This window comes from Pyrus communis, chromosome 3 (assembly GCF_041283825.1).
Source record: "Pyrus communis isolate YQ-2024b chromosome 3, ASM4128382v1, whole genome shotgun sequence".
Lineage (NCBI taxonomy): Eukaryota > Viridiplantae > Streptophyta > Magnoliopsida > Rosales > Rosaceae > Pyrus > Pyrus communis.
In genome coordinates, this window is record NC_142567.1 from 9,433,673 (window position 1) to 9,451,315 (window position 17,643).

At 38.5% G+C, this 17,643-nt stretch overlaps 2 protein-coding genes and 2 pseudogenes across 3 annotated transcripts; 1 reads left to right on the top strand and 3 right to left on the bottom strand.

Annotated features, from left to right (window-relative positions):
* The first annotated feature begins 2,814 nt into the window (after positions 1–2,814).
* Positions 2,815–11,760, top strand: LOC137714452 (inactive beta-amylase 4, chloroplastic-like; annotated as a pseudogene).
* On the bottom strand, positions 7,699–9,634 carry LOC148697900 (uncharacterized; annotated as a pseudogene).
* LOC148697901 (receptor kinase-like protein Xa21) lies at positions 11,716–14,291 on the bottom strand. Its single transcript, XM_088690919.1, has 2 exons — positions 12,301–14,291; positions 11,716–12,203 (listed from the first exon to the last, which is right to left on the bottom strand). Exons 1-2 carry the CDS (start codon positions 13,286–13,288, stop codon positions 11,833–11,835), a joined length of 1,359 nt encoding a protein of 452 aa, XP_088547045.1. The 5' UTR covers positions 13,289–14,291; the 3' UTR covers positions 11,716–11,832.
* LOC148697902 (uncharacterized) lies at positions 13,292–16,361 on the bottom strand. 2 transcript variants are annotated; one of them, XM_088690922.1, is made up of 3 exons: positions 15,713–16,361; positions 15,506–15,577; positions 14,256–14,748 (listed from the first exon to the last, which is right to left on the bottom strand). In XM_088690922.1, exons 1-3 carry the CDS (start codon positions 16,359–16,361, stop codon positions 14,366–14,368), a joined length of 1,104 nt encoding a protein of 367 aa, XP_088547048.1. In that variant the 3' UTR covers positions 14,256–14,365. The 2 variants fall into 2 exon arrangements, with proteins under 2 accessions (XP_088547047.1, XP_088547048.1); XM_088690921.1 differs by lacking the exons at positions 15,506–15,577; positions 15,713–16,361 and having other exon boundaries at positions 13,292–14,292; positions 14,389–14,873.
* Between the last annotated feature and the right edge of the window lie 1,282 nt (positions 16,362–17,643).

The following is a 17,643-nucleotide window of genomic DNA, read 5'->3' on the forward strand; positions in this document are numbered from 1 at the left end:
ACAAGGTCCATGCTTAAGGAGAAGAATTTGCCAAAAGAGTTATGGGCAGAAGCTGTAGCTTGTTCGATTTATTTGTTGAATCGATGTCCAACAAAGAGTGTCAAGAGGACGACACCACAAGAGGCTTGGAGTGGATACAAGCCGAATGTTACACACCTAAGAATTTTTGGGTGTGTTGCATATGCTCAAGTTCCAGAAGCCAAGAGGAGGAAACTTGATGATAGAGGTGAGAAGTGTGTGTTTGTGGGCTATAGTGAAGAGTCCAAGGCATACAAGCTCTACAACCCACTAACTGGCAAACTAGTGGTTAGTAGAGATGCCATCTTCAGTGAGGAAGAGACATGGAAGTGGAACAACAAAGAAGTCAGTAAAGAGAAGATCGTCTCCACTGATTTTGAAGAACCAGAAGTTGTACCACCTATTGAGCAACAGCCTGCTCAAACAATCACAACAACTCCAGTGCACAGAATTGCAAGGGGTGGTCCTACATCTAGTGAGGAAAGCAGCTCCTCAACTCCAGTGAGGTTAAAGAGTCTCACAGAGATTTATGGACAAGAAGAAGAAGAAACCAATTTTTTCTGCTTCTATGCAGACTATGAGCCGCTCTCATTCAATGAAGCTGTGGAAGAAAATTGTTGGAAGAAAGCCATGGAAGAAGAGATCCATGCCATCGAGAAGAATGACACTTGGGAGTTGACAAAGCTTCCACCAAATCAGAAGGCTATTGGTGTTAAGTGGGTGTACAAGATCAAACGCACTGCAGATGAGAGTGTAGATCGGTACAAATCAAGGCTTGTAGCAAAGGGCTACAAACAGAAGTATGGAGTGGACTATGATGAAGTCTATGCTCCAGTTGCAAGACTTGACACGGTAAGATTACTAATCTCTCTTGCCGCTCAGCATAAATGGAAAATTTATCAATTAGATGTCAAGTCAGCCTTCCTTAATGGAGTTCTTGAGGAAGAAGTGTACGTGGAACAACCGGAAGGCTTCCAAGTACAAGGAGAAGAAGAAAAGGTGTATCGTTTGAAGAAGGCTTTGTATGGCCTCAAGCAAGCACCACGAGCTTGGAACTCAAGGATTGATAACTACCTTCACCAAAATGGAATTCAGAAATGTCCATACGAGCATTCAGTTTACATGAAGAATGGTGCAAAAGGGGAGTTCTTAATTATTTGTCTCTATGTAGATGACTTGTTGTTTACAGGAAACAATGAAGCAATGTTCTGTGAGTTCAAGCAATCCATGTTCAGTGAATTCGAGATGACTGACAATGGATTAATGTCATACTTTCTTGGCATAGAGGTGAAGCAAGAAAGTGACGGTATCTACATCTCTCAACAAAAGTACATGAGAGATATATTGGAGAAATTCAATATGGACAAGTGCAATATTGTCAACACTCCAGTTGCAACTGGATTGAAGCTGTCCAAGGAAGGAGAATGTGAGTTTGTAAACTTAACCGTGTACAAAAGCTTGGTTGGAAGCCTAAGGTACCTTACAATCACAAGACCTGATATAGTTTATGGTGTTGGACTCGTGAGTCGATACATGGAAACACCAAGGGAGTCTCATTGGCTGGCCGCCAAGAGAATTTTGAGGTACATAAGAGGTACTCTAAACTATGGTCTATTTTATAATTTTGGTGAAGATGCAAAATTATTTGGTTATTCAGATAGTGATTGGGGAGGTGACCAAGATGAAAGGAAAAGCACAACTGGCTATGTGTTTTTTCTAGGATCAACAGCTTTTTCATGGACTTCAAAGAAGCAATCAATTGTTGCTTTGTCATCGTGTGAAGCCGAGTACGTTGTTGTAGCCTCAACCGTGTGTGAGGCAATTTGGTTAAGAAATCTGTTGAAGTCAGTGTGTCATCCACAAGTGGAATCGACTGTGATTCATGTGGATAACATCTCAGCTATCAAGCTTGCTAGGAATCCAGTCCAACATGGAAGGAGTAAGCACATTGATACCAGGTTCCACTTTCTAAGGGACCATGTGAAGCAAAAGACAATTGAGCTTGTCTATTGTCACACAAAGGAACAAGTGGCTGACATCTTCACTAAACCACTACCAGTTGAATCATTCCGGTTATTGCGTGAAATGCTAGGCATGAAGGCGTTTTGATTTGAGGGGGCGTGTTGGAAATTCAAATAAAAACAAGCTGTAAAAGGTTGCTTCTAGCTGTTAGTTTCTTTACAGGTTGTATCCACACATGCTGCAACTACAAAGACTAAAGTTTCCTCCATGTGCTAGCTGAAATGGTGATGAAAGACAGCAAGTGTGCTGCCATGTGATGTGCTAGCAGGAAGACAGCAGTGTGCTGCTGTGTATTAGCCGAAAGAGTGTTGATTGCAAGCTGGAAAGATAGCTGCATATGTGTGCTAGACTGTCCAAAGTTCTTGCATGTGTTTTAAAGGGTGTAAAGATGTTAAACACCCCATTCATTGCATGTGTTGTTGCATTGTTTATCAATTTCTGTTTTGTATAAATAGGCCATCTTGCTAAGCTTAAATCATCCCATCCAAATCCCATTTCCATTCTCATTTTCAGCTTGTAAGCTTTAAGAGTTGTAAACTCTTCTAATATTTCAAAGTGTTTGTTATCACCAAGCTTGCTACTTCTTTCATATATCAAAGTCCAAGTGTTTTACCAAAGCTTGTTGCTTCCCTCCTTTCTCTATTTCTTTGTCCAATTTTATTGAGAGTGAAAGTGAGAGGTGTGATAGAGTTTGTAAACTTATCACCCACATATTTTGGTATTGAGTTAGTAAACTTTGAATACCAACATGGTCCTTGTCGGCTGACTGAGGGTATGAGGATCCATGAGTATATGTTGAAGGTGGGATTAACGAGGAATCCCCAGGTTACGAATGCACAGCTGGATCTTTATGCAAAGAGTGAAGACAATATCATTATTGGGATATCTTATAATGCCATAAAGATAGCAATAAAGCATTGGATCAATTTTGGTACACCACCACGTACTACTGTCAAGAGCTATTTTTCCTCGACTAATCTTGAGGTGTGTTTGTCAGTGCCATTTTCCCATGCCTGGGTATACTTGAAGACCATATATGCTTTGTTGAACCTAAACTTGTCAAGGTCTTGCAACGTTAATAATGTCATGACTATTCCAGGCTTTGCTTATACTTACAGCTTATTAAATTTCCTCATTTTGGGAACATCTTTCTATTCTACAATTGAGACCTCCTTAGTGCTTTCAAGTTGTGTGAGGCAACCAAAATTTATTGTGCACTGGTGGGTATCCTTCAGCCTTCACTCCTACATACTCAACATTACTTATTGGGACTGAACCTCACTCCAAGAGAGTCAAGGTTACATGGGAAGTTCAGTCAGATGTCCTTCATGGAGCTATCATAGGTGCGAATAAAAAACATAGGTGCGAATCATGTTCACGGGTTCATACCATCCCTGTCCAGTGGGTTGTATCCGTGCAACTTCACCAGCATGCTTCTCCCAAACCCACAATTTTCATCTGGAGTAGCTGATCGTGAAGCATGGTGCTGCTGCTAGAGCCATAGAGAGTTAAGCATGGTGATTGAGAGTTTGCGAAGCGGGTGAATCAGCAACAAAACAGTAGGGTGAATTACAAGCAATCAAGGCTTTGTTCTTTTATGAAGTCATCTGCAAAAGAAATTGCTTTTGATTAGCATTTTCAACATGCACTACAAGGTGGAATTGACAAGCTTGCGGGTGTTATTGGCCTTAGTTTTGGTCCTAGGGGAAGGAATGTTGTATTGGATGAGTGTGGTAGTCCTAAAGTTGTGAATGAGGGAGTCAAATTTGGCAAAGCTATTGAGTTACTGCACGACATTGGAACTGTTGGTGAAGCTCGAATTAGAGAGGTATTCAGCAAGACCAATGACTCTAAGGGTGACAGAACAACAAATACATTGAAAAGAGGGAATGAATGCACTAAGGGTACCTATTTGGATTTAGCATGCTCTCTCGAAGGTCACCTGGAAAGCAATTTTGGTGCTTTGGCTATTGATTTACATGCTGATTTCTCTCTGTTGTTCACTAGTAAATTTGATTTTTGGCCTGTTTGGGATCCGGGAGATACATCGGCTAAAGGTGTCAAGCTAATACTCTATTTTCAGTACAAGGACAGCAAGCGAATGGGTGCTTTTCCAAAGGGAACTACCATTGAAAGTTTTGATGTTGAACAGAGGGCAGTGGTTGTAGTTGAATTGCAAACATGCCTTTTCACAAGTGTGGCGCTGCAAGTTCTTATGCATCATAATTGGTGGTCTTATGCTTCTTCCTTAGCTCTCAAAGTTGAGCCTTCCACCACCTTGCTACTGAGCACTAAGGAATTTCGAGTGCAGAAGCTCTCCCCACAAGCAGTATTGGCTCACCTGAATTCTCGCCTTCCTTCCAAGAACAACAAATTCACACTTCGGTTGCAAGGCTCCTTAATTGAATTTCACTGCAAACAGTTCCAGATTTCAATTGCTAATCCTAACCTTGAGGACAAGGTTGTTTTTCAAGGGAAGGGCAATGTTATGAACTTAGGATTTAGCGATTGACTTAATCACTATTAGGAGTTTAATATTGGATTTGTTAGGCTTATTGCTGTTATTTAGTGAAGTGTGTTAGAAATGCCAGCTGGCATTAAAAGTGTAAAGTCTATAAAAGCAGCTGAGCTCTTGAATTGCAGGAGATCAGAATTTACAAGAGAAATACAAACACAAAAAAATATATTGGAGCCCTGCTCCCTTCTACTTCATCTTTTCCGTTTGCCATTACTATTGCTGCTTGCAAGTCGTCTGCAAATGCACAACAGTGAGGAGGAGTTTCTGCTTCAGAGAAGTCAGTTTCAGCGACAAGCCCGACCACCGAAACCTCCTCCGAAATGTTTCGACCCTTCCCGTTTTTTAAAAAAGGCCTCTTTACTCGTTGCAGTCCATCGCTTGCCGAAAACAGTATTCTCAGGTTTATCTCACACAATTACAGTTTTTTTCCATTTTCTTTTGAGTTGCACAGTCTGTTTGATTCCTGAGAAAATGCAGGAAAATTTATAAAATTTTTGAGCTTCTGTAGAGTTTACTGAAGTGAATACTTGACTAGGTTCAGTTGGGTTGCTGATAAATTCAAAACAATGAAATTTAGACGCGAAAGCTATTAATTGATTTGACGAGAAGTTTCTGAGCTAGTTTATTGCTTTTGAATGTTCAAATTGGATGGTATAAATATGTCTATGTGATAATTAGATGATTTGGTGCTTGCCATCTTCCCGAGATAAGAGAATTCCCATATAAGTGGTGATGCCTGTCGATGCCTTCTGCAGTGATGGTATGGGGCGTCCAAGGATTAGGACGTAAGTTTTATTATGACTTTCTGTTGATGAGGCTATGATGCATTTTCATTCTTAATTTAATTGTTATACTCTTTTAAACAACGGAGTCTGATTTGCTACAAGGTTGCAGCTAACTATTTTGATTAGCTCTCAAGTTGGTAGGTGTCCACGAAATCGTAGAGCGTAGAGCATTTGGTGGGGAATCGTAGAGTGTTTCTCTTCTCTTGCATATGATTGGTCTATATATGAAGAGATTTTCAAACTGATTTCTGACTCAGGTTAGGTTTGAAGTTGCATGTTGCCATGTCTTTTCACTCAAACGTTAACTCTTCTTCTAGCAGAAAAGGGGGTGTAACTCTTCCACTTTGGATCATAGAGGTTTGTCTTCTTTGACATTTTGAAATCCCATTTGAAGTTATTAGTCTGGTACAATGCACATGGCTGTATTGGAACGCTTAACCCATTTGCATGACTAGAGATAATATCAATGTTTCTTCAGTTTCGTGCTCTGCAACATGCTATGGTACTGTGTTCCCCATTAGCATACTTGATTTTAGATTTGATGTGCTTAAAAAGTTTATCAATGCAAAGGGATGTGAAATAAAAACTATAGTTTGGCCTTCATGACACACCTATCAGTTTGAATCTTGAATCTAGATAAAGAAGTTGACCTCTTGTTTTTTTCCTCCCAGATTGGTGATCAGAATAAGCATATATATTATTGGGACCAAAATGGATTTTCCAATGATGATTGTCTTACACTGGGAGTTGACCATTTTCCTCTCTTTTGCGGACGGACTGCCCTCCATTGTTATGAAGATTTCATGTCAAGTTTTGCTAAGAAATTTGAATTCTTAATCGGAACTGTAATAGAAGAAATTAGTGTTGGTCTTGGTCCTTCTGGTGAACTTAGGTATGTTACAGTTACACTAGAAGTACGAGTATGAAGCCAGTCCAATGATTTCTTATGCAACATTGTTACATTGCTCACACAGATATCCTGCGCATCTTTACTATTTACAACCTTGTTCCTTTTAGGATGGGTGACCTAAAGATGGCTGCATGCAAGGAAGGAAAACCTCAGTGGGAAGAGAAGGGACCACAAAAGGCTGGCTGTTACAACAGTCTCCCATCAGAAGTTCCTTTCTTTGGAGAGGGAGAGGAAGCTTTCTTTCTGATTATGGGTGTTTTTTACTTGAATGAAACTGATGAAAGCAGCTTGCTTAATTATTTCCCATGAAAAATATCTGCATAGCTAAAGCCTAGTGTAACTTGCATGACATAATTGCTTTTATCGTTCTGTTCATGCACATTTCATCCTTGAACTACCACTTAGAATAAAATGCAAACATTGAATTGAAGTTGTAGGAATATATATTTTCAATATATATTTTCAATCTTAGGAGATCTGACATTGGCTTGACTCATTGTAGGAATGGTACAGTGGTAGGTTGCTCCATCATGTAGATGATATTCTTGCAAAGGCAGCTAACATTCTGAAGAAATATCAAGAAAACAAGCAAACTTCAATTGTATTGGCGGCTAAAATTGGTGGAATATATTGGTGGTATCAGGCGATAGCACACCCTGCTGAACTTACAGCAGGATACTACAACACTGCTGTTAGAGATGGTTATGATCTTGTTGCTTCACTTTTGTCTCGTCATGGAGCTGCTTTGCATGTTCCGTAAGATTCTAAGTTTTCAGAATGAATGATAAGATCTTTAGGGCTGAAAATTGGAGTAACTTTGTTCCTTTTGTTAAAGAGATGAGCACAAATTGGTAAAGCAGCCAAAAAACCCAACTTACCAGTAAGTTTATTGAACTACCTAAAGGATCAGCCTCACTGCCTTGAGCTGGAATAACTTCCTGATATTTTAACTGAAATAACCTTGTGTTCCCATGACACGCGTTCTTGAGCTGGAAGTGTAAATTTTTGAAATAGATTTGGTTTACTACCAAATATGGGAAGAATAATTGGAATTGCAATTTTAGTACTACTAGTCTCGTTGCATTGACAAATCCAGGTACGACATTTCAATTTTAGGAATATCGTCGTATTCTCATATAGAAAACAACAATAAGAAAATGGATCCGAAAATATAGAGAACAAAAAGAACTTAGAGTTCATTCCTCCATAGTCCTTCAAATACTTAGTCTTGATTTTGGTGAGTGTGATTGCGGCATCTTTCATGTTAATCCTCTCTCCTAGCAATGCTACAGTGCAAGCTAAAGCTAATCTCATAACGGGTAATAAGCAATCCCTTCTGCTCACGAAGTCACCATCTTCCTCCACCCCGAGTATATCGGCATCCACAACTTCACCTATTGCAGCATCTGGAAATAATGAATCTGCAATCCATTGCTTTAAATCCATTTCCCCAACAAACATCTCGCCTGTTGGCTTCCTTTTTGTGAATGTCTCCATGAGTACAATACCAAAACCATACACATCCCCTCTAGTCGAAACGCTACCTTCCATCCCATACTCTGCAAAATTTGTATGTGAATTTAGTTATACATGATAAAAAGAAAATTATAACTCCTAATAAGGCCAACACATACAAAATTGAGAAAATACATCACCTGGAGCCATATATCCAACTTTGGCTAGGGTCATGGTTTCTATCATCGAATCTCCACCGCCAATGAGTCTTGCAATGCCAAAATCAGCAACACGTGCAACCATATCATCATCTAGTAGTATATTGCTTGCTTTCACATCACAATGAACGATAGGTATCGAGTAACCGTGATGAAGGTATTCTAGTGCCAATGCAACATTGTTCATTATGTCTAACCTCTATAGGATAGTCATGGAGCGGTTTGGAGAATACAACTAGTTTTCAAGGCTTCCATTAGGCATCAATTGAAGTATCAGGGCTTTGAAATCAAGTTCATCGCAGCAACTTATGATTTTAATAAGATTCCAGTGACGGATATTGCTTAGTATTTCACATTCCTTATCAAAACTCTTGAATGCCCCTTCTAGCTGTAAATTGAAAACCTTGACGGCGATATCTATCCCGTCTGAAAGTGTTCCTCTGTATACTAGGCCAAAAACCCCTTGTGCCTAGTAAGTTACTCTCATGAAATCCATTTGTTGCCCTTAGAAGTTCTAGGCGCGAAACTTTTCTCCAAAGAAATTGATGTAGTGAGGCAATTTCTCGTACAACTTCGACATTCCTTTTCTTGCGTAGTATCAGAATCAATGCAGCAGCCGCTAGGAGTATTACTGATATGACCCCTGAGATGATATATTTAGCCTTCCTCCAATTTGGCTTAACTTTTGTTCTATTTTTGCACAGTGGAACATGGAGTCGGGAAGCACTGCAGAGTGCACTGTTTGATACAAATGAATCAGCAGCGAAGTTTCCGAAAAGCCTGCCGGTTGGAATTTCTCCTTGGAGTTTGTTGAAAGATAAATTCAGATGCTTGAGATTCAAGAGTGCTTCCAATGACTTTGGGATCTCTCCAGATAGATTGTTTTTGAACAAATCCAAGAATTCTAGGCTTAGCAAGGTTTTAAATGAACTGGGAATAGGGCCTTCTAAATAATTGTTTGCCAAGGACAAATTAATCATATTTTGAAGACCACCAATGCTACTAGGAATGTTTCCGGAGAAATGGTTATTTGATAAATCCATATCCACCACATCTTTCAACTTTCCGATGTCTTCTGAGAATGGTCCAACTAGAGAATTGGATGACAAGTCTAGGTGCAATATATACTTGAGTTCCCACAAGGAAGATCGTATTTTAGAAGTTAACAAATTGGACCCTAACGATAGACTTCTAAGAGCTACTACCAAAGTACCAAAGCAAGAAGGAATAGAACCAGAGAACCGATTACCACTCAAACGTAACTCTGCTAGGTATTTTAGTTGACAGAGTTTGTACGGGATATGTCCTTGCAGTTGGTTATCATTCAAATACAAACCTTGGAGATTTTGTAGCCTTTGTATTGAAGTTGGAATTGCACCACTCAACTGATTGTTTCCCAGGTTTAATGATATCAAGCTGCTCAAGTTGCCAATATCAACTAGAATGTTACCCCTAATGTTGGAAAATCAACAGTTAGGAGTGACGTAGATAGATTCCCGCGAGAAGCTGGAATCGTGGTGTTTAGTGGATTATCTCCCAAACCTAATATTATCAAATTTCTAAGATTAAACAAGCAAGAGAGGGTGCTTGCTGCTTGTGGAGTAGAAGCATCAATCGTCAAATTATTCGAGTACAAGTTAAGTTTCTCGAGGTTTTTCGAGGAACAGAGTGTGATAGGAAGAAACCTGGTAAATGAGTTTTCACTCATTTCTAAATCCCGAAGCTTGGAAGCATTGAAGATGGCTACATGCACGGAAGGAAAGCCCCAATGGGGAGCGAAGGGACCACAAAACGCTGGCTGTTACAACAGTCTCCCATCTGAAGTTCCTTTCTTTGAAGAGGGAGAGGAAAGCATTCTTTTTTATTTTGGGTGTTTTTTCCTTGTATGAAACTGATGGAAGCAGCTTGTTTTATTATTTCCCATGAAACATTTCTGCATAACTAAAGCCTAGTGTAAATTACATGAAATCATTGTTTGTATTTCATCCTCGAACTATTGTTTCTTTAGCCAGGAAACACTTGTGTAGGTGCCTATAAATAACATGGGCCTGCAATATATATTTTCAATCTTTAGTGGAACTTTTCTTATAATGTTATTGGAAAACACTGTGGAGCTCAGGAGATCTGACCATGGCTTGACTTGTTGTAGGAATGGTATAGTGGTCGGTTGCTTCATCATGCAGATGATATTCTTACAAAGGCAACTAACATTCTGAAGAAATATCAAGAATAGAAGCAAACTTCTATTCTATTGGCAGCTAAAATTGGTGGTATCAGACGAGAGCACACCCTGCTGAACTTACAGCTTAATACTACAACAGTGCTGTTAGAGATGGTTATGATCCTGTTGCTTCAATTTTGTCTTGTCATGGAGCTGCTTTGCATGTTTCGTCAGATTCCAAGTTTTAAGGTTCTGACTGGAATTTTGTTCATCGTCCAACCTGATAATTAGGGCTGGTTACACATTCGCTTGATTTCAAATGTATCTATTTCACATACTAAATATTTTATTGCAGCTGCTTAGAAATGATGGATGGTGATAACTCAGCATCCTATCTTTGCAGTCCAAAAGGATCACTCCAACGGGTACGGGGCCTGTTAATTAATAATGCTTCCTTAGCTTGTTGCTTTGTTGGTACTTTTTTTAGCTTACTTTAGAAATTTTATCTGTATAATTCAAGCTTTTAAGTTAGGTAGGAGTAGCCCATGCAGCTGTGCTTGGCACAACAGGTTGTGCAGGGTCTCTAGGTTCAACATGGGCTTGGAACGCACCAATATGAGCTTTTTCAGTATTACAGATATTGGGTATTATTGATGTGCTTTTTAGGCTTCTTTTAGTATCTTATAATTCATTCTGAGGTAAATATTTAGTTTTAATTGGGTTGTCTTGCCCAGTTAATAAAGAAGAAACATATGACAAGTATTTTTCTGTTTTATTATGACTTTCTGTTGATGAGGCTATGATGCATTTTCATTCTTAATTTAATTGTTGACGAGGCTATGAGGCTATGATGCTTTGTTTCTTGGGTATGTATCATATTATACAATTCCAATGCAGTTTAACATGATTCGATTTGCACCAGATATGGATTGTTTCAAAGAAAAGGGTACATTTGATAGGGAGAAATACCAATGAAGGATTTGACAAGGTAAGTTCTTCCTTTGCTCAAGAACAAAGCAAATTTCAACTACCATTTATTTCTATTAGACATATATTGGATATTGCAAATGTCTTATAACTAGAAACACATGGCTTCTGATAGCGTTAGTTAAACACTTCTTCTTTTGCCCATTTTGAGTTGCGTGTTCATGCGTCTGCTTTTCTCTTGCACGTTGGTTTATGGCAAATACATGCTAACTATTACCATTCCCAGGCCGAAGCAGTAAGATCATTTACATATTTCAGAATGAATGATAAGATCTTTAGGGCTGAAAATTGGAGTAACTTCGTTCCTTTTGTTCAAAAGATGAGCATAAATTGGTGAAGCAGCCAAAAAACCCAACTTAAATAGTAAATTTATTGATCTAGAGTAGCAGCCTCACTGCCCTATAATTTTTTGTCAAGGGCATGTGTAGAAGTTCATAAGTTTGTCACTTCCTCATATATTGACTGAAATAACATTGTGCTCCCATGACCCGCGTTCTTGACCTGGAAGTGTAAATTTTTGAAACGGATTTGGTTGGTCATAGAAACTGAATGCTTTATACCACCAAAATATAGGAAGAATAACTGGAATTGCAATCTTGGTATTACTGGTCTTATTGCCTTGTGAAATACAGGTACATCAATTCAATTTTAGGAATATCGTCATATTTTCATATCCGTCACTATAAGAAAATAATGTAGTTTTTGAAGATAAAAAACAACAATAAGAAAATGGATCCGAAAATATAGAGAACAAAGAACTAAGAATTCACTCTTCCAGAATCCTTCGAATACTTAGCCTTGATTTTATTGAGTGTGACTACAACATCTTTCATGTTAATCCTTTCTTCCGGAAATGCTGCAGAGCAAGCTAAAGCTAATCTCATAACAGATGATAAGCAATCCCTCCTGCTCACGAAATCACCATCTTCCTCCATCCCAAGTATATCGACATCCACAACTTCATCTATAGCAGCATTTGGAAATAATGAATTTGCAATCCATTGCCTTAAATTCATTTCCTCAACAAACATCTCATCCGTTGGCTTCCTTTTTGTGAATGTCTCCATGAGTACAATACCAAAACTATACACATCCCCTCTCATCGAAACGATTCCTTCCAACCCAAACTCTGCAAAATTTGTATGTGAATTTAGTTTAATATGATAAAAAGAAAATTATAACTCCCAATATGACCAACATATACAAGATTAAAAAAAATACATCACCTGGAGCCATATATCCAACTGTGGCTAGGGTCATGGTTTCCGTCATCGAATCTCCACCGCCGATGAGTCTTGCAATGCCAAAATCAGCAACATGTGCAGCCATATCATCATCTAGTAGTATATTGCTTGGTTTCACATCACAATGAACGATAGGTATCGAGTAACCATGATGAAGATATTCTAGTGCCAATGCAACATCTCTCATTATGTCCAACCTCTGCAGGATATTCATGGAGCGGTTTGGAGAATACAACCACTTTTCGAGGCTTCCATTAGGCATCAATTGAAGTATCAGGGCTTTGAAATCAAGTTCATCGCAGCAACTTATGATTTTAATAAGATTCCGGTGACGGATTTTGCTTAGCATTTCACATTCCTTATCAAAACTCTTGAATGCCCATTCTAGCTGTAAATTGAATACCTTGACGGCGATATCTATCCCATCTGAAAGTGTTCCTCTGTATACTGAGCTAAAACCCCCCGTGCCAAGTAAGTTAGTCTCATGAAATCCATTTGTCGCCTTTACAAGTTCTAGGCGTGAAACTCTTCTCCAAAGAACTTGATGTAGCGAGGCAGTTACTTCAACATTCCTTTTCCTGCATAGTATCAGAATCAATGCAGCAGCCGCCAGGAGTATTACTGACAAGACCCCTGAGATGATATATTTAGTTTTCCTCCAATTTGGCTTAACTTCTGTTTTATATTTGCACAATGGAACATGGAGTCGGGAAGCACCGCAGAGCGCACCATTTGGTACAAATGAATCAGCAGAGAAGTTTTCGAAAGGCCCGCCTGTTGGAATTTCTCCTTGGAGTTTGTTGAAAGACAAATTCAAATGCTTGAGATACGAGAGTGCTTCCAATGACTTCGGGATCACTCCAGATAGATTGTTTTTGGACAAATCCAACGATTCTAGGCTTAGCAAGGTTTCAAATGAACTGGGAATAGGGCCTTCTAAATAATTGTTTGCCAAGGAGAAATTAATCATATTCTAAAGACCCCCAATGCTACTGGGAATGTTTCCGGAGAAATGGTTATTTGATAAATCCATATCCGTCACATCTTTCAACTTTTTGATGTCTTCTGAGAGTGGTCCAACTAGAGAATTGGATGACAAGTTTAGGTGCAATATATACTTGAGTTCCCACAACAAAGATGGTATTTTAGAAGTTAACAAATTGGACCCTAACGATAAATATCTTAGAGCTACTGCCAAAGTACCCAAGCAGGAAGCAATAGAACCAGAGAGCCAATTACCATCCAAATGTAACTCAACTAGGTTGTTTAGTTGACAGAGTTCATACGGGATATGTCCTCCCAGTTTGTTATCATACAAATACAAACCTTGGAGATTTTTTAGCCTTTGTATTGAAGTTGGAATTGCTCCACTCAACTGGTTGTTTCCCAGGTTTAATGATATCAAGCTGCTCAAGTTGCCAATATCATCTGGAATGTTACCCCTAATGTTGGAAATGCTTAAATCAACATATTGGAGTGACGCAGAGAGATTCCCTCGAAAAGCTGGTATCGTGGTGTTTAGCGGATTATCTCCCAAGGATAATGTTGTCAAATTTCTAAGATTAAACAAGCAAGAAAGAGTGCTTACTACTTGTGGTGCAAAAGCATCAATAGTCAAACTATTCAAGTGCAAGAAAAGATGCTCAAGGTTTTTCAAGGAACAGAGCGTGCTAGGAAGAAACCTGGTAAATGAGTTTTCACTCATGTCTAGCTCCTTGAGCTTGGAAGCATTGGAGAGGTTAGGGAGTAGTTTGGACACGAGGTTATTTCTGGCTACATAAAGGAATTCTAGGTTTGGAGCGTTAAGACCTATGTCTGCTGGGAGGCTACCTGAGAGCTGATTAAAAGAAAGCCCTATTAGGCTTATCATGGAGAGATTGAAGAGTTTGGATGGGATGACGCCACTGAGATTATTAAAATACAGCGACAATGTCTCTAACTGCGGAAGATCACCAATCTCATTCGGTATTGTACCTGTCACAATTTCAGCACGTTTGTATCAAATCTTTAACTTCAGTTTAATTAAAAACTAAATATGAAATGATTATCAAACAATTCCGAATTTACTACCTGTTAAATTATTGTCAGTAAGACCAATCAGGGTTAAGTAGGTCAAATTGCCAAGACTTTTGGGTATGCTTCCATGGAAATTGTTATACGCTAATGAGATTTTACGAAGCTCTTTGCATTGCCATAGCTTGGAGGGAATCAGACCATCAAGTTGGTTTTGACCCAAATTAAGCTGTCGAATATTCAGAAGATGCTCACATATATTGTCCGGAAGACTGCCACTCAAGTTGTTTCCATATAGAGTCAAATGAGTCAAAGAAGATATGTTGAGGACGGGCACAAGAGCAGAGCCTTTTAGGGCATTGTACTGCACATACAACTCCTCCAGCTGACCTAAACTGCCCATCTCTTTCGGTAGTTCTATAAATCAATCCGTATATATTGTTAAAATCATGTAAACATATATAGGAGTAGTTTCTTATTGGGAATCCCGTTCTACCGTAGCAACTCACTATGTAGGTTCTCCTTTTGCTCCAGAATACGAGACTTACTCAGTAAATATATGATCCCTATGATAGTTCTCTCATTTCATTTTTGCTAAAGTGGAACGAGATTCCTACTAAGAAGGAGCTCGTATCTAAACTACCGAGTACCTCTCAACCAAAACTACATGAAATTACAATTTTAACCCTCACATCAAAACTGCACAAATAAAAAAAATATGGGCAATTTAGTAATGACATTAACATAAATTTTGTTGTTATTTAAAGCAACCTCAAGTCACCATAGCATGCCCTATTTAAAAATTAAAAATAAAATAAAATAGTAAATAAAAAACATGCCTACTTTAGAAGAAGCTGTTCATCATTGTCCCAATTTTTATAAGGAAGTTTTAACGAAAAGCTCACGGTACTGTTCACTTTAACGAAAAACCATATTTTTAAACTAAAAAGTCAATCCTAGTAATATTCACTTTACCCTTTATTTTGTCCTTATCCTTAAAACTCAAAGTTTTTAAACCCTTTTCATTAGTTTTCTGTTTTTATAAATTATTTATTTTTTTAGAATTTTAAAAACTAATCACACTTCGTAGTAAAAAAAAAAAAAATTAAATGAAATTATTCACACATACTATCTGCGAGTATACATGTAACAAAACCTAAGTCATACAGTATACCTTCGAACTTGTTGACGTCAAGGTATATGCCCTTCACCTTTGTTAAGTTGCCTATTTCTCTGGGTATGCTACCTGTTAAATATATGCATGCAAAATAGATGATTGTTATACATCTTATATATAGATGTTAAAATGTGACAAAGATGTTAAAATGTAATGATGAAGCAAGCAATCATTAATTTATATTCCTAGGTGGTATGTACGTACCCGATAGTTGGTTTATGCTTAGATTAATTGTTCCGAGTGCAGATAAGTTGAAGATAGCAGCCGGTATGATACCCGAGAAGCTATTACCGTACAATTTGATGGTTTGAAGTTTAGCAAGGGACCCAAACCACGAAGGAATGGTTCCCATAAAGCTGTTGTTTCCAAAGTTAATCACCTTCAACCTGCGCAAACGAGACAGTTCTTGCGGTAGGGGACCATGAAAGCTATTATTTTGAAGGCCCAACTCAACAAGAAATGAGAGGTTGCCTAGATGCGGAGGAATAACTCCAGCAAGACCCATGTGCGAGAGATTTAAGGCCGTGACTCTGTGGTGGCGAGCACCGCAGGTAATGCCAACCCAGTTGCAAATATTGGTATTGCAGGCAGAGGACCAGTTGGCGGTCAAGATGTTTTGAGGGTCACTAGTGAGGTGAGCCTTGAGAGCAAGAAGCGCAGACTGATCTGTGCTGAAATTGGTATGAGCTATTGCTAATGCACCTGCAGTTAAGTAATTAGCCATAATCATCATATAGATATAACACAAGCAGTGTATCATCGACAACATTTTTGATAGTAGGAAACGACTTCTCTCTTTAATTGTAGTAGTTTTCGTCTTTCCGTTTAAATTTGATAGAAAACTAGAACTCATTACATTCGCATAAATAGGGAAATAAGTTGGCGTTACCAAAACTTGTGAACAACCTAAACTTGCCCGGCTCCTATGTAAAGGTGAGGAGACTTAGACTTTTTAACATATCAAACACACAACATTCATTTTTTGCTGATAGCGTAGGTAGGTGAGGAGGAATGGTGACTGCGATGTAAGAGAGTTCAAGGCCGCGAATTGAAGGTGGCGTACCAACCCGGTTGCAAATTGCAAGTGAGCAATTAATGCTCACTTGACCATCAAAACAAACAACATGTTGAAAATACTAGTGGGTAATGAATGCCACAGTATTAAAACAAACAACATGTTGAAAATACTAGTGGGTAATGAATGCCACAGTATTGAAAACCTTGTCACAGCATTGAAAACCTTGGCAGAATATTGATATGTGGAGATCATTTGTCAAAGGTGTGGTGTAAATATTTAAAATGTAATAATACGGAGTTGCTTTATAAATAGAGCACTCCGACTGCTATCAATCTATATAGAAGAAGAGAACGAGAGAAAAGATCAATAACATCATCTATTCCTCCGTCTTTTATTTGTTATCCTCTTGTGCTAAGGTTTTAGTGTGACATTTTACACCTGCTTTACTCCATTCACTAAAAGGTTATCTCTCTCTAACTTTGACCTATTTATAACACGTTATCAGCATGAGTCTCTAAATATAATTATTCTCTCATTTCTCTTCGCCGAACGAAAGAAAGAAAAAATGTTTCCTCTAAGGTTTTTACTGTTCATCTTCTTCCTCTGCCTCAATTGCACGGTATACCCTTGCGACGAACTGTTTGCTCCATGCCTGCTCTTAGTTCTCAACCTAACGGTTACATACAGCTTTGACTTCTTGTTTGGTTTAGAGATTGATTACTAACCCAGTATTTATTTATGTTAATTTTACTACAATCCAAGATGGTGCGGTACAATCGCCCATCTTGAATTGCAAATTTATTTTTACTGCGATCCAAGATGGTGCGGTATCATCGCCTATCTTGGACTGCAGATCTAATTTGACTGCAAATTTTAGGTGGAGCGGTATAATCGCCCACCCTACCCTGCATATTTCAATTTGCCTGCTGTTTAATTTCATTGCAATTTTAGGTGGTGTGGTATAATCGTCCACACTGCTCTGCGTATTTAAATTTTCCTGCTACTTGATGTGAAAATTAACTTGACACACAAATTAAACCCTATTTGTGACAATTGTAGTAGATATGTAAGTAGGGATTGTTCTAAACCGGGGATTAACTAGGGATGCTAATTAATA

Excerpts from the sequence above, each read along its gene's own strand:
- LOC148697902 (XM_088690921.1), bottom strand. The coding sequence starts at position 14,734 with ATGGGCAGTTTAGGTCAGCTGGAGGAGTTGTATGTGCAGTACAATGCC. Across the intron at positions 14,293-14,388 it reads TACTGACAATAATTTAACAG|GTACAATACCGAATGAGATT; the intron begins GTAGTAAATTCG and ends AAATTGTGACAG.
- LOC148697901 (XM_088690919.1), bottom strand. The coding sequence starts at position 13,288 with ATGATTAATTTCTCCTTGGCAAACAATTATTTAGAAGGCCCTATTCCC. Across the intron at positions 12,204-12,300 it reads AGTTGGATATATGGCTCCAG|AGTTTGGGTTGGAAGGAATC; the intron begins GTGATGTATTTT and ends CAAATTTTGCAG.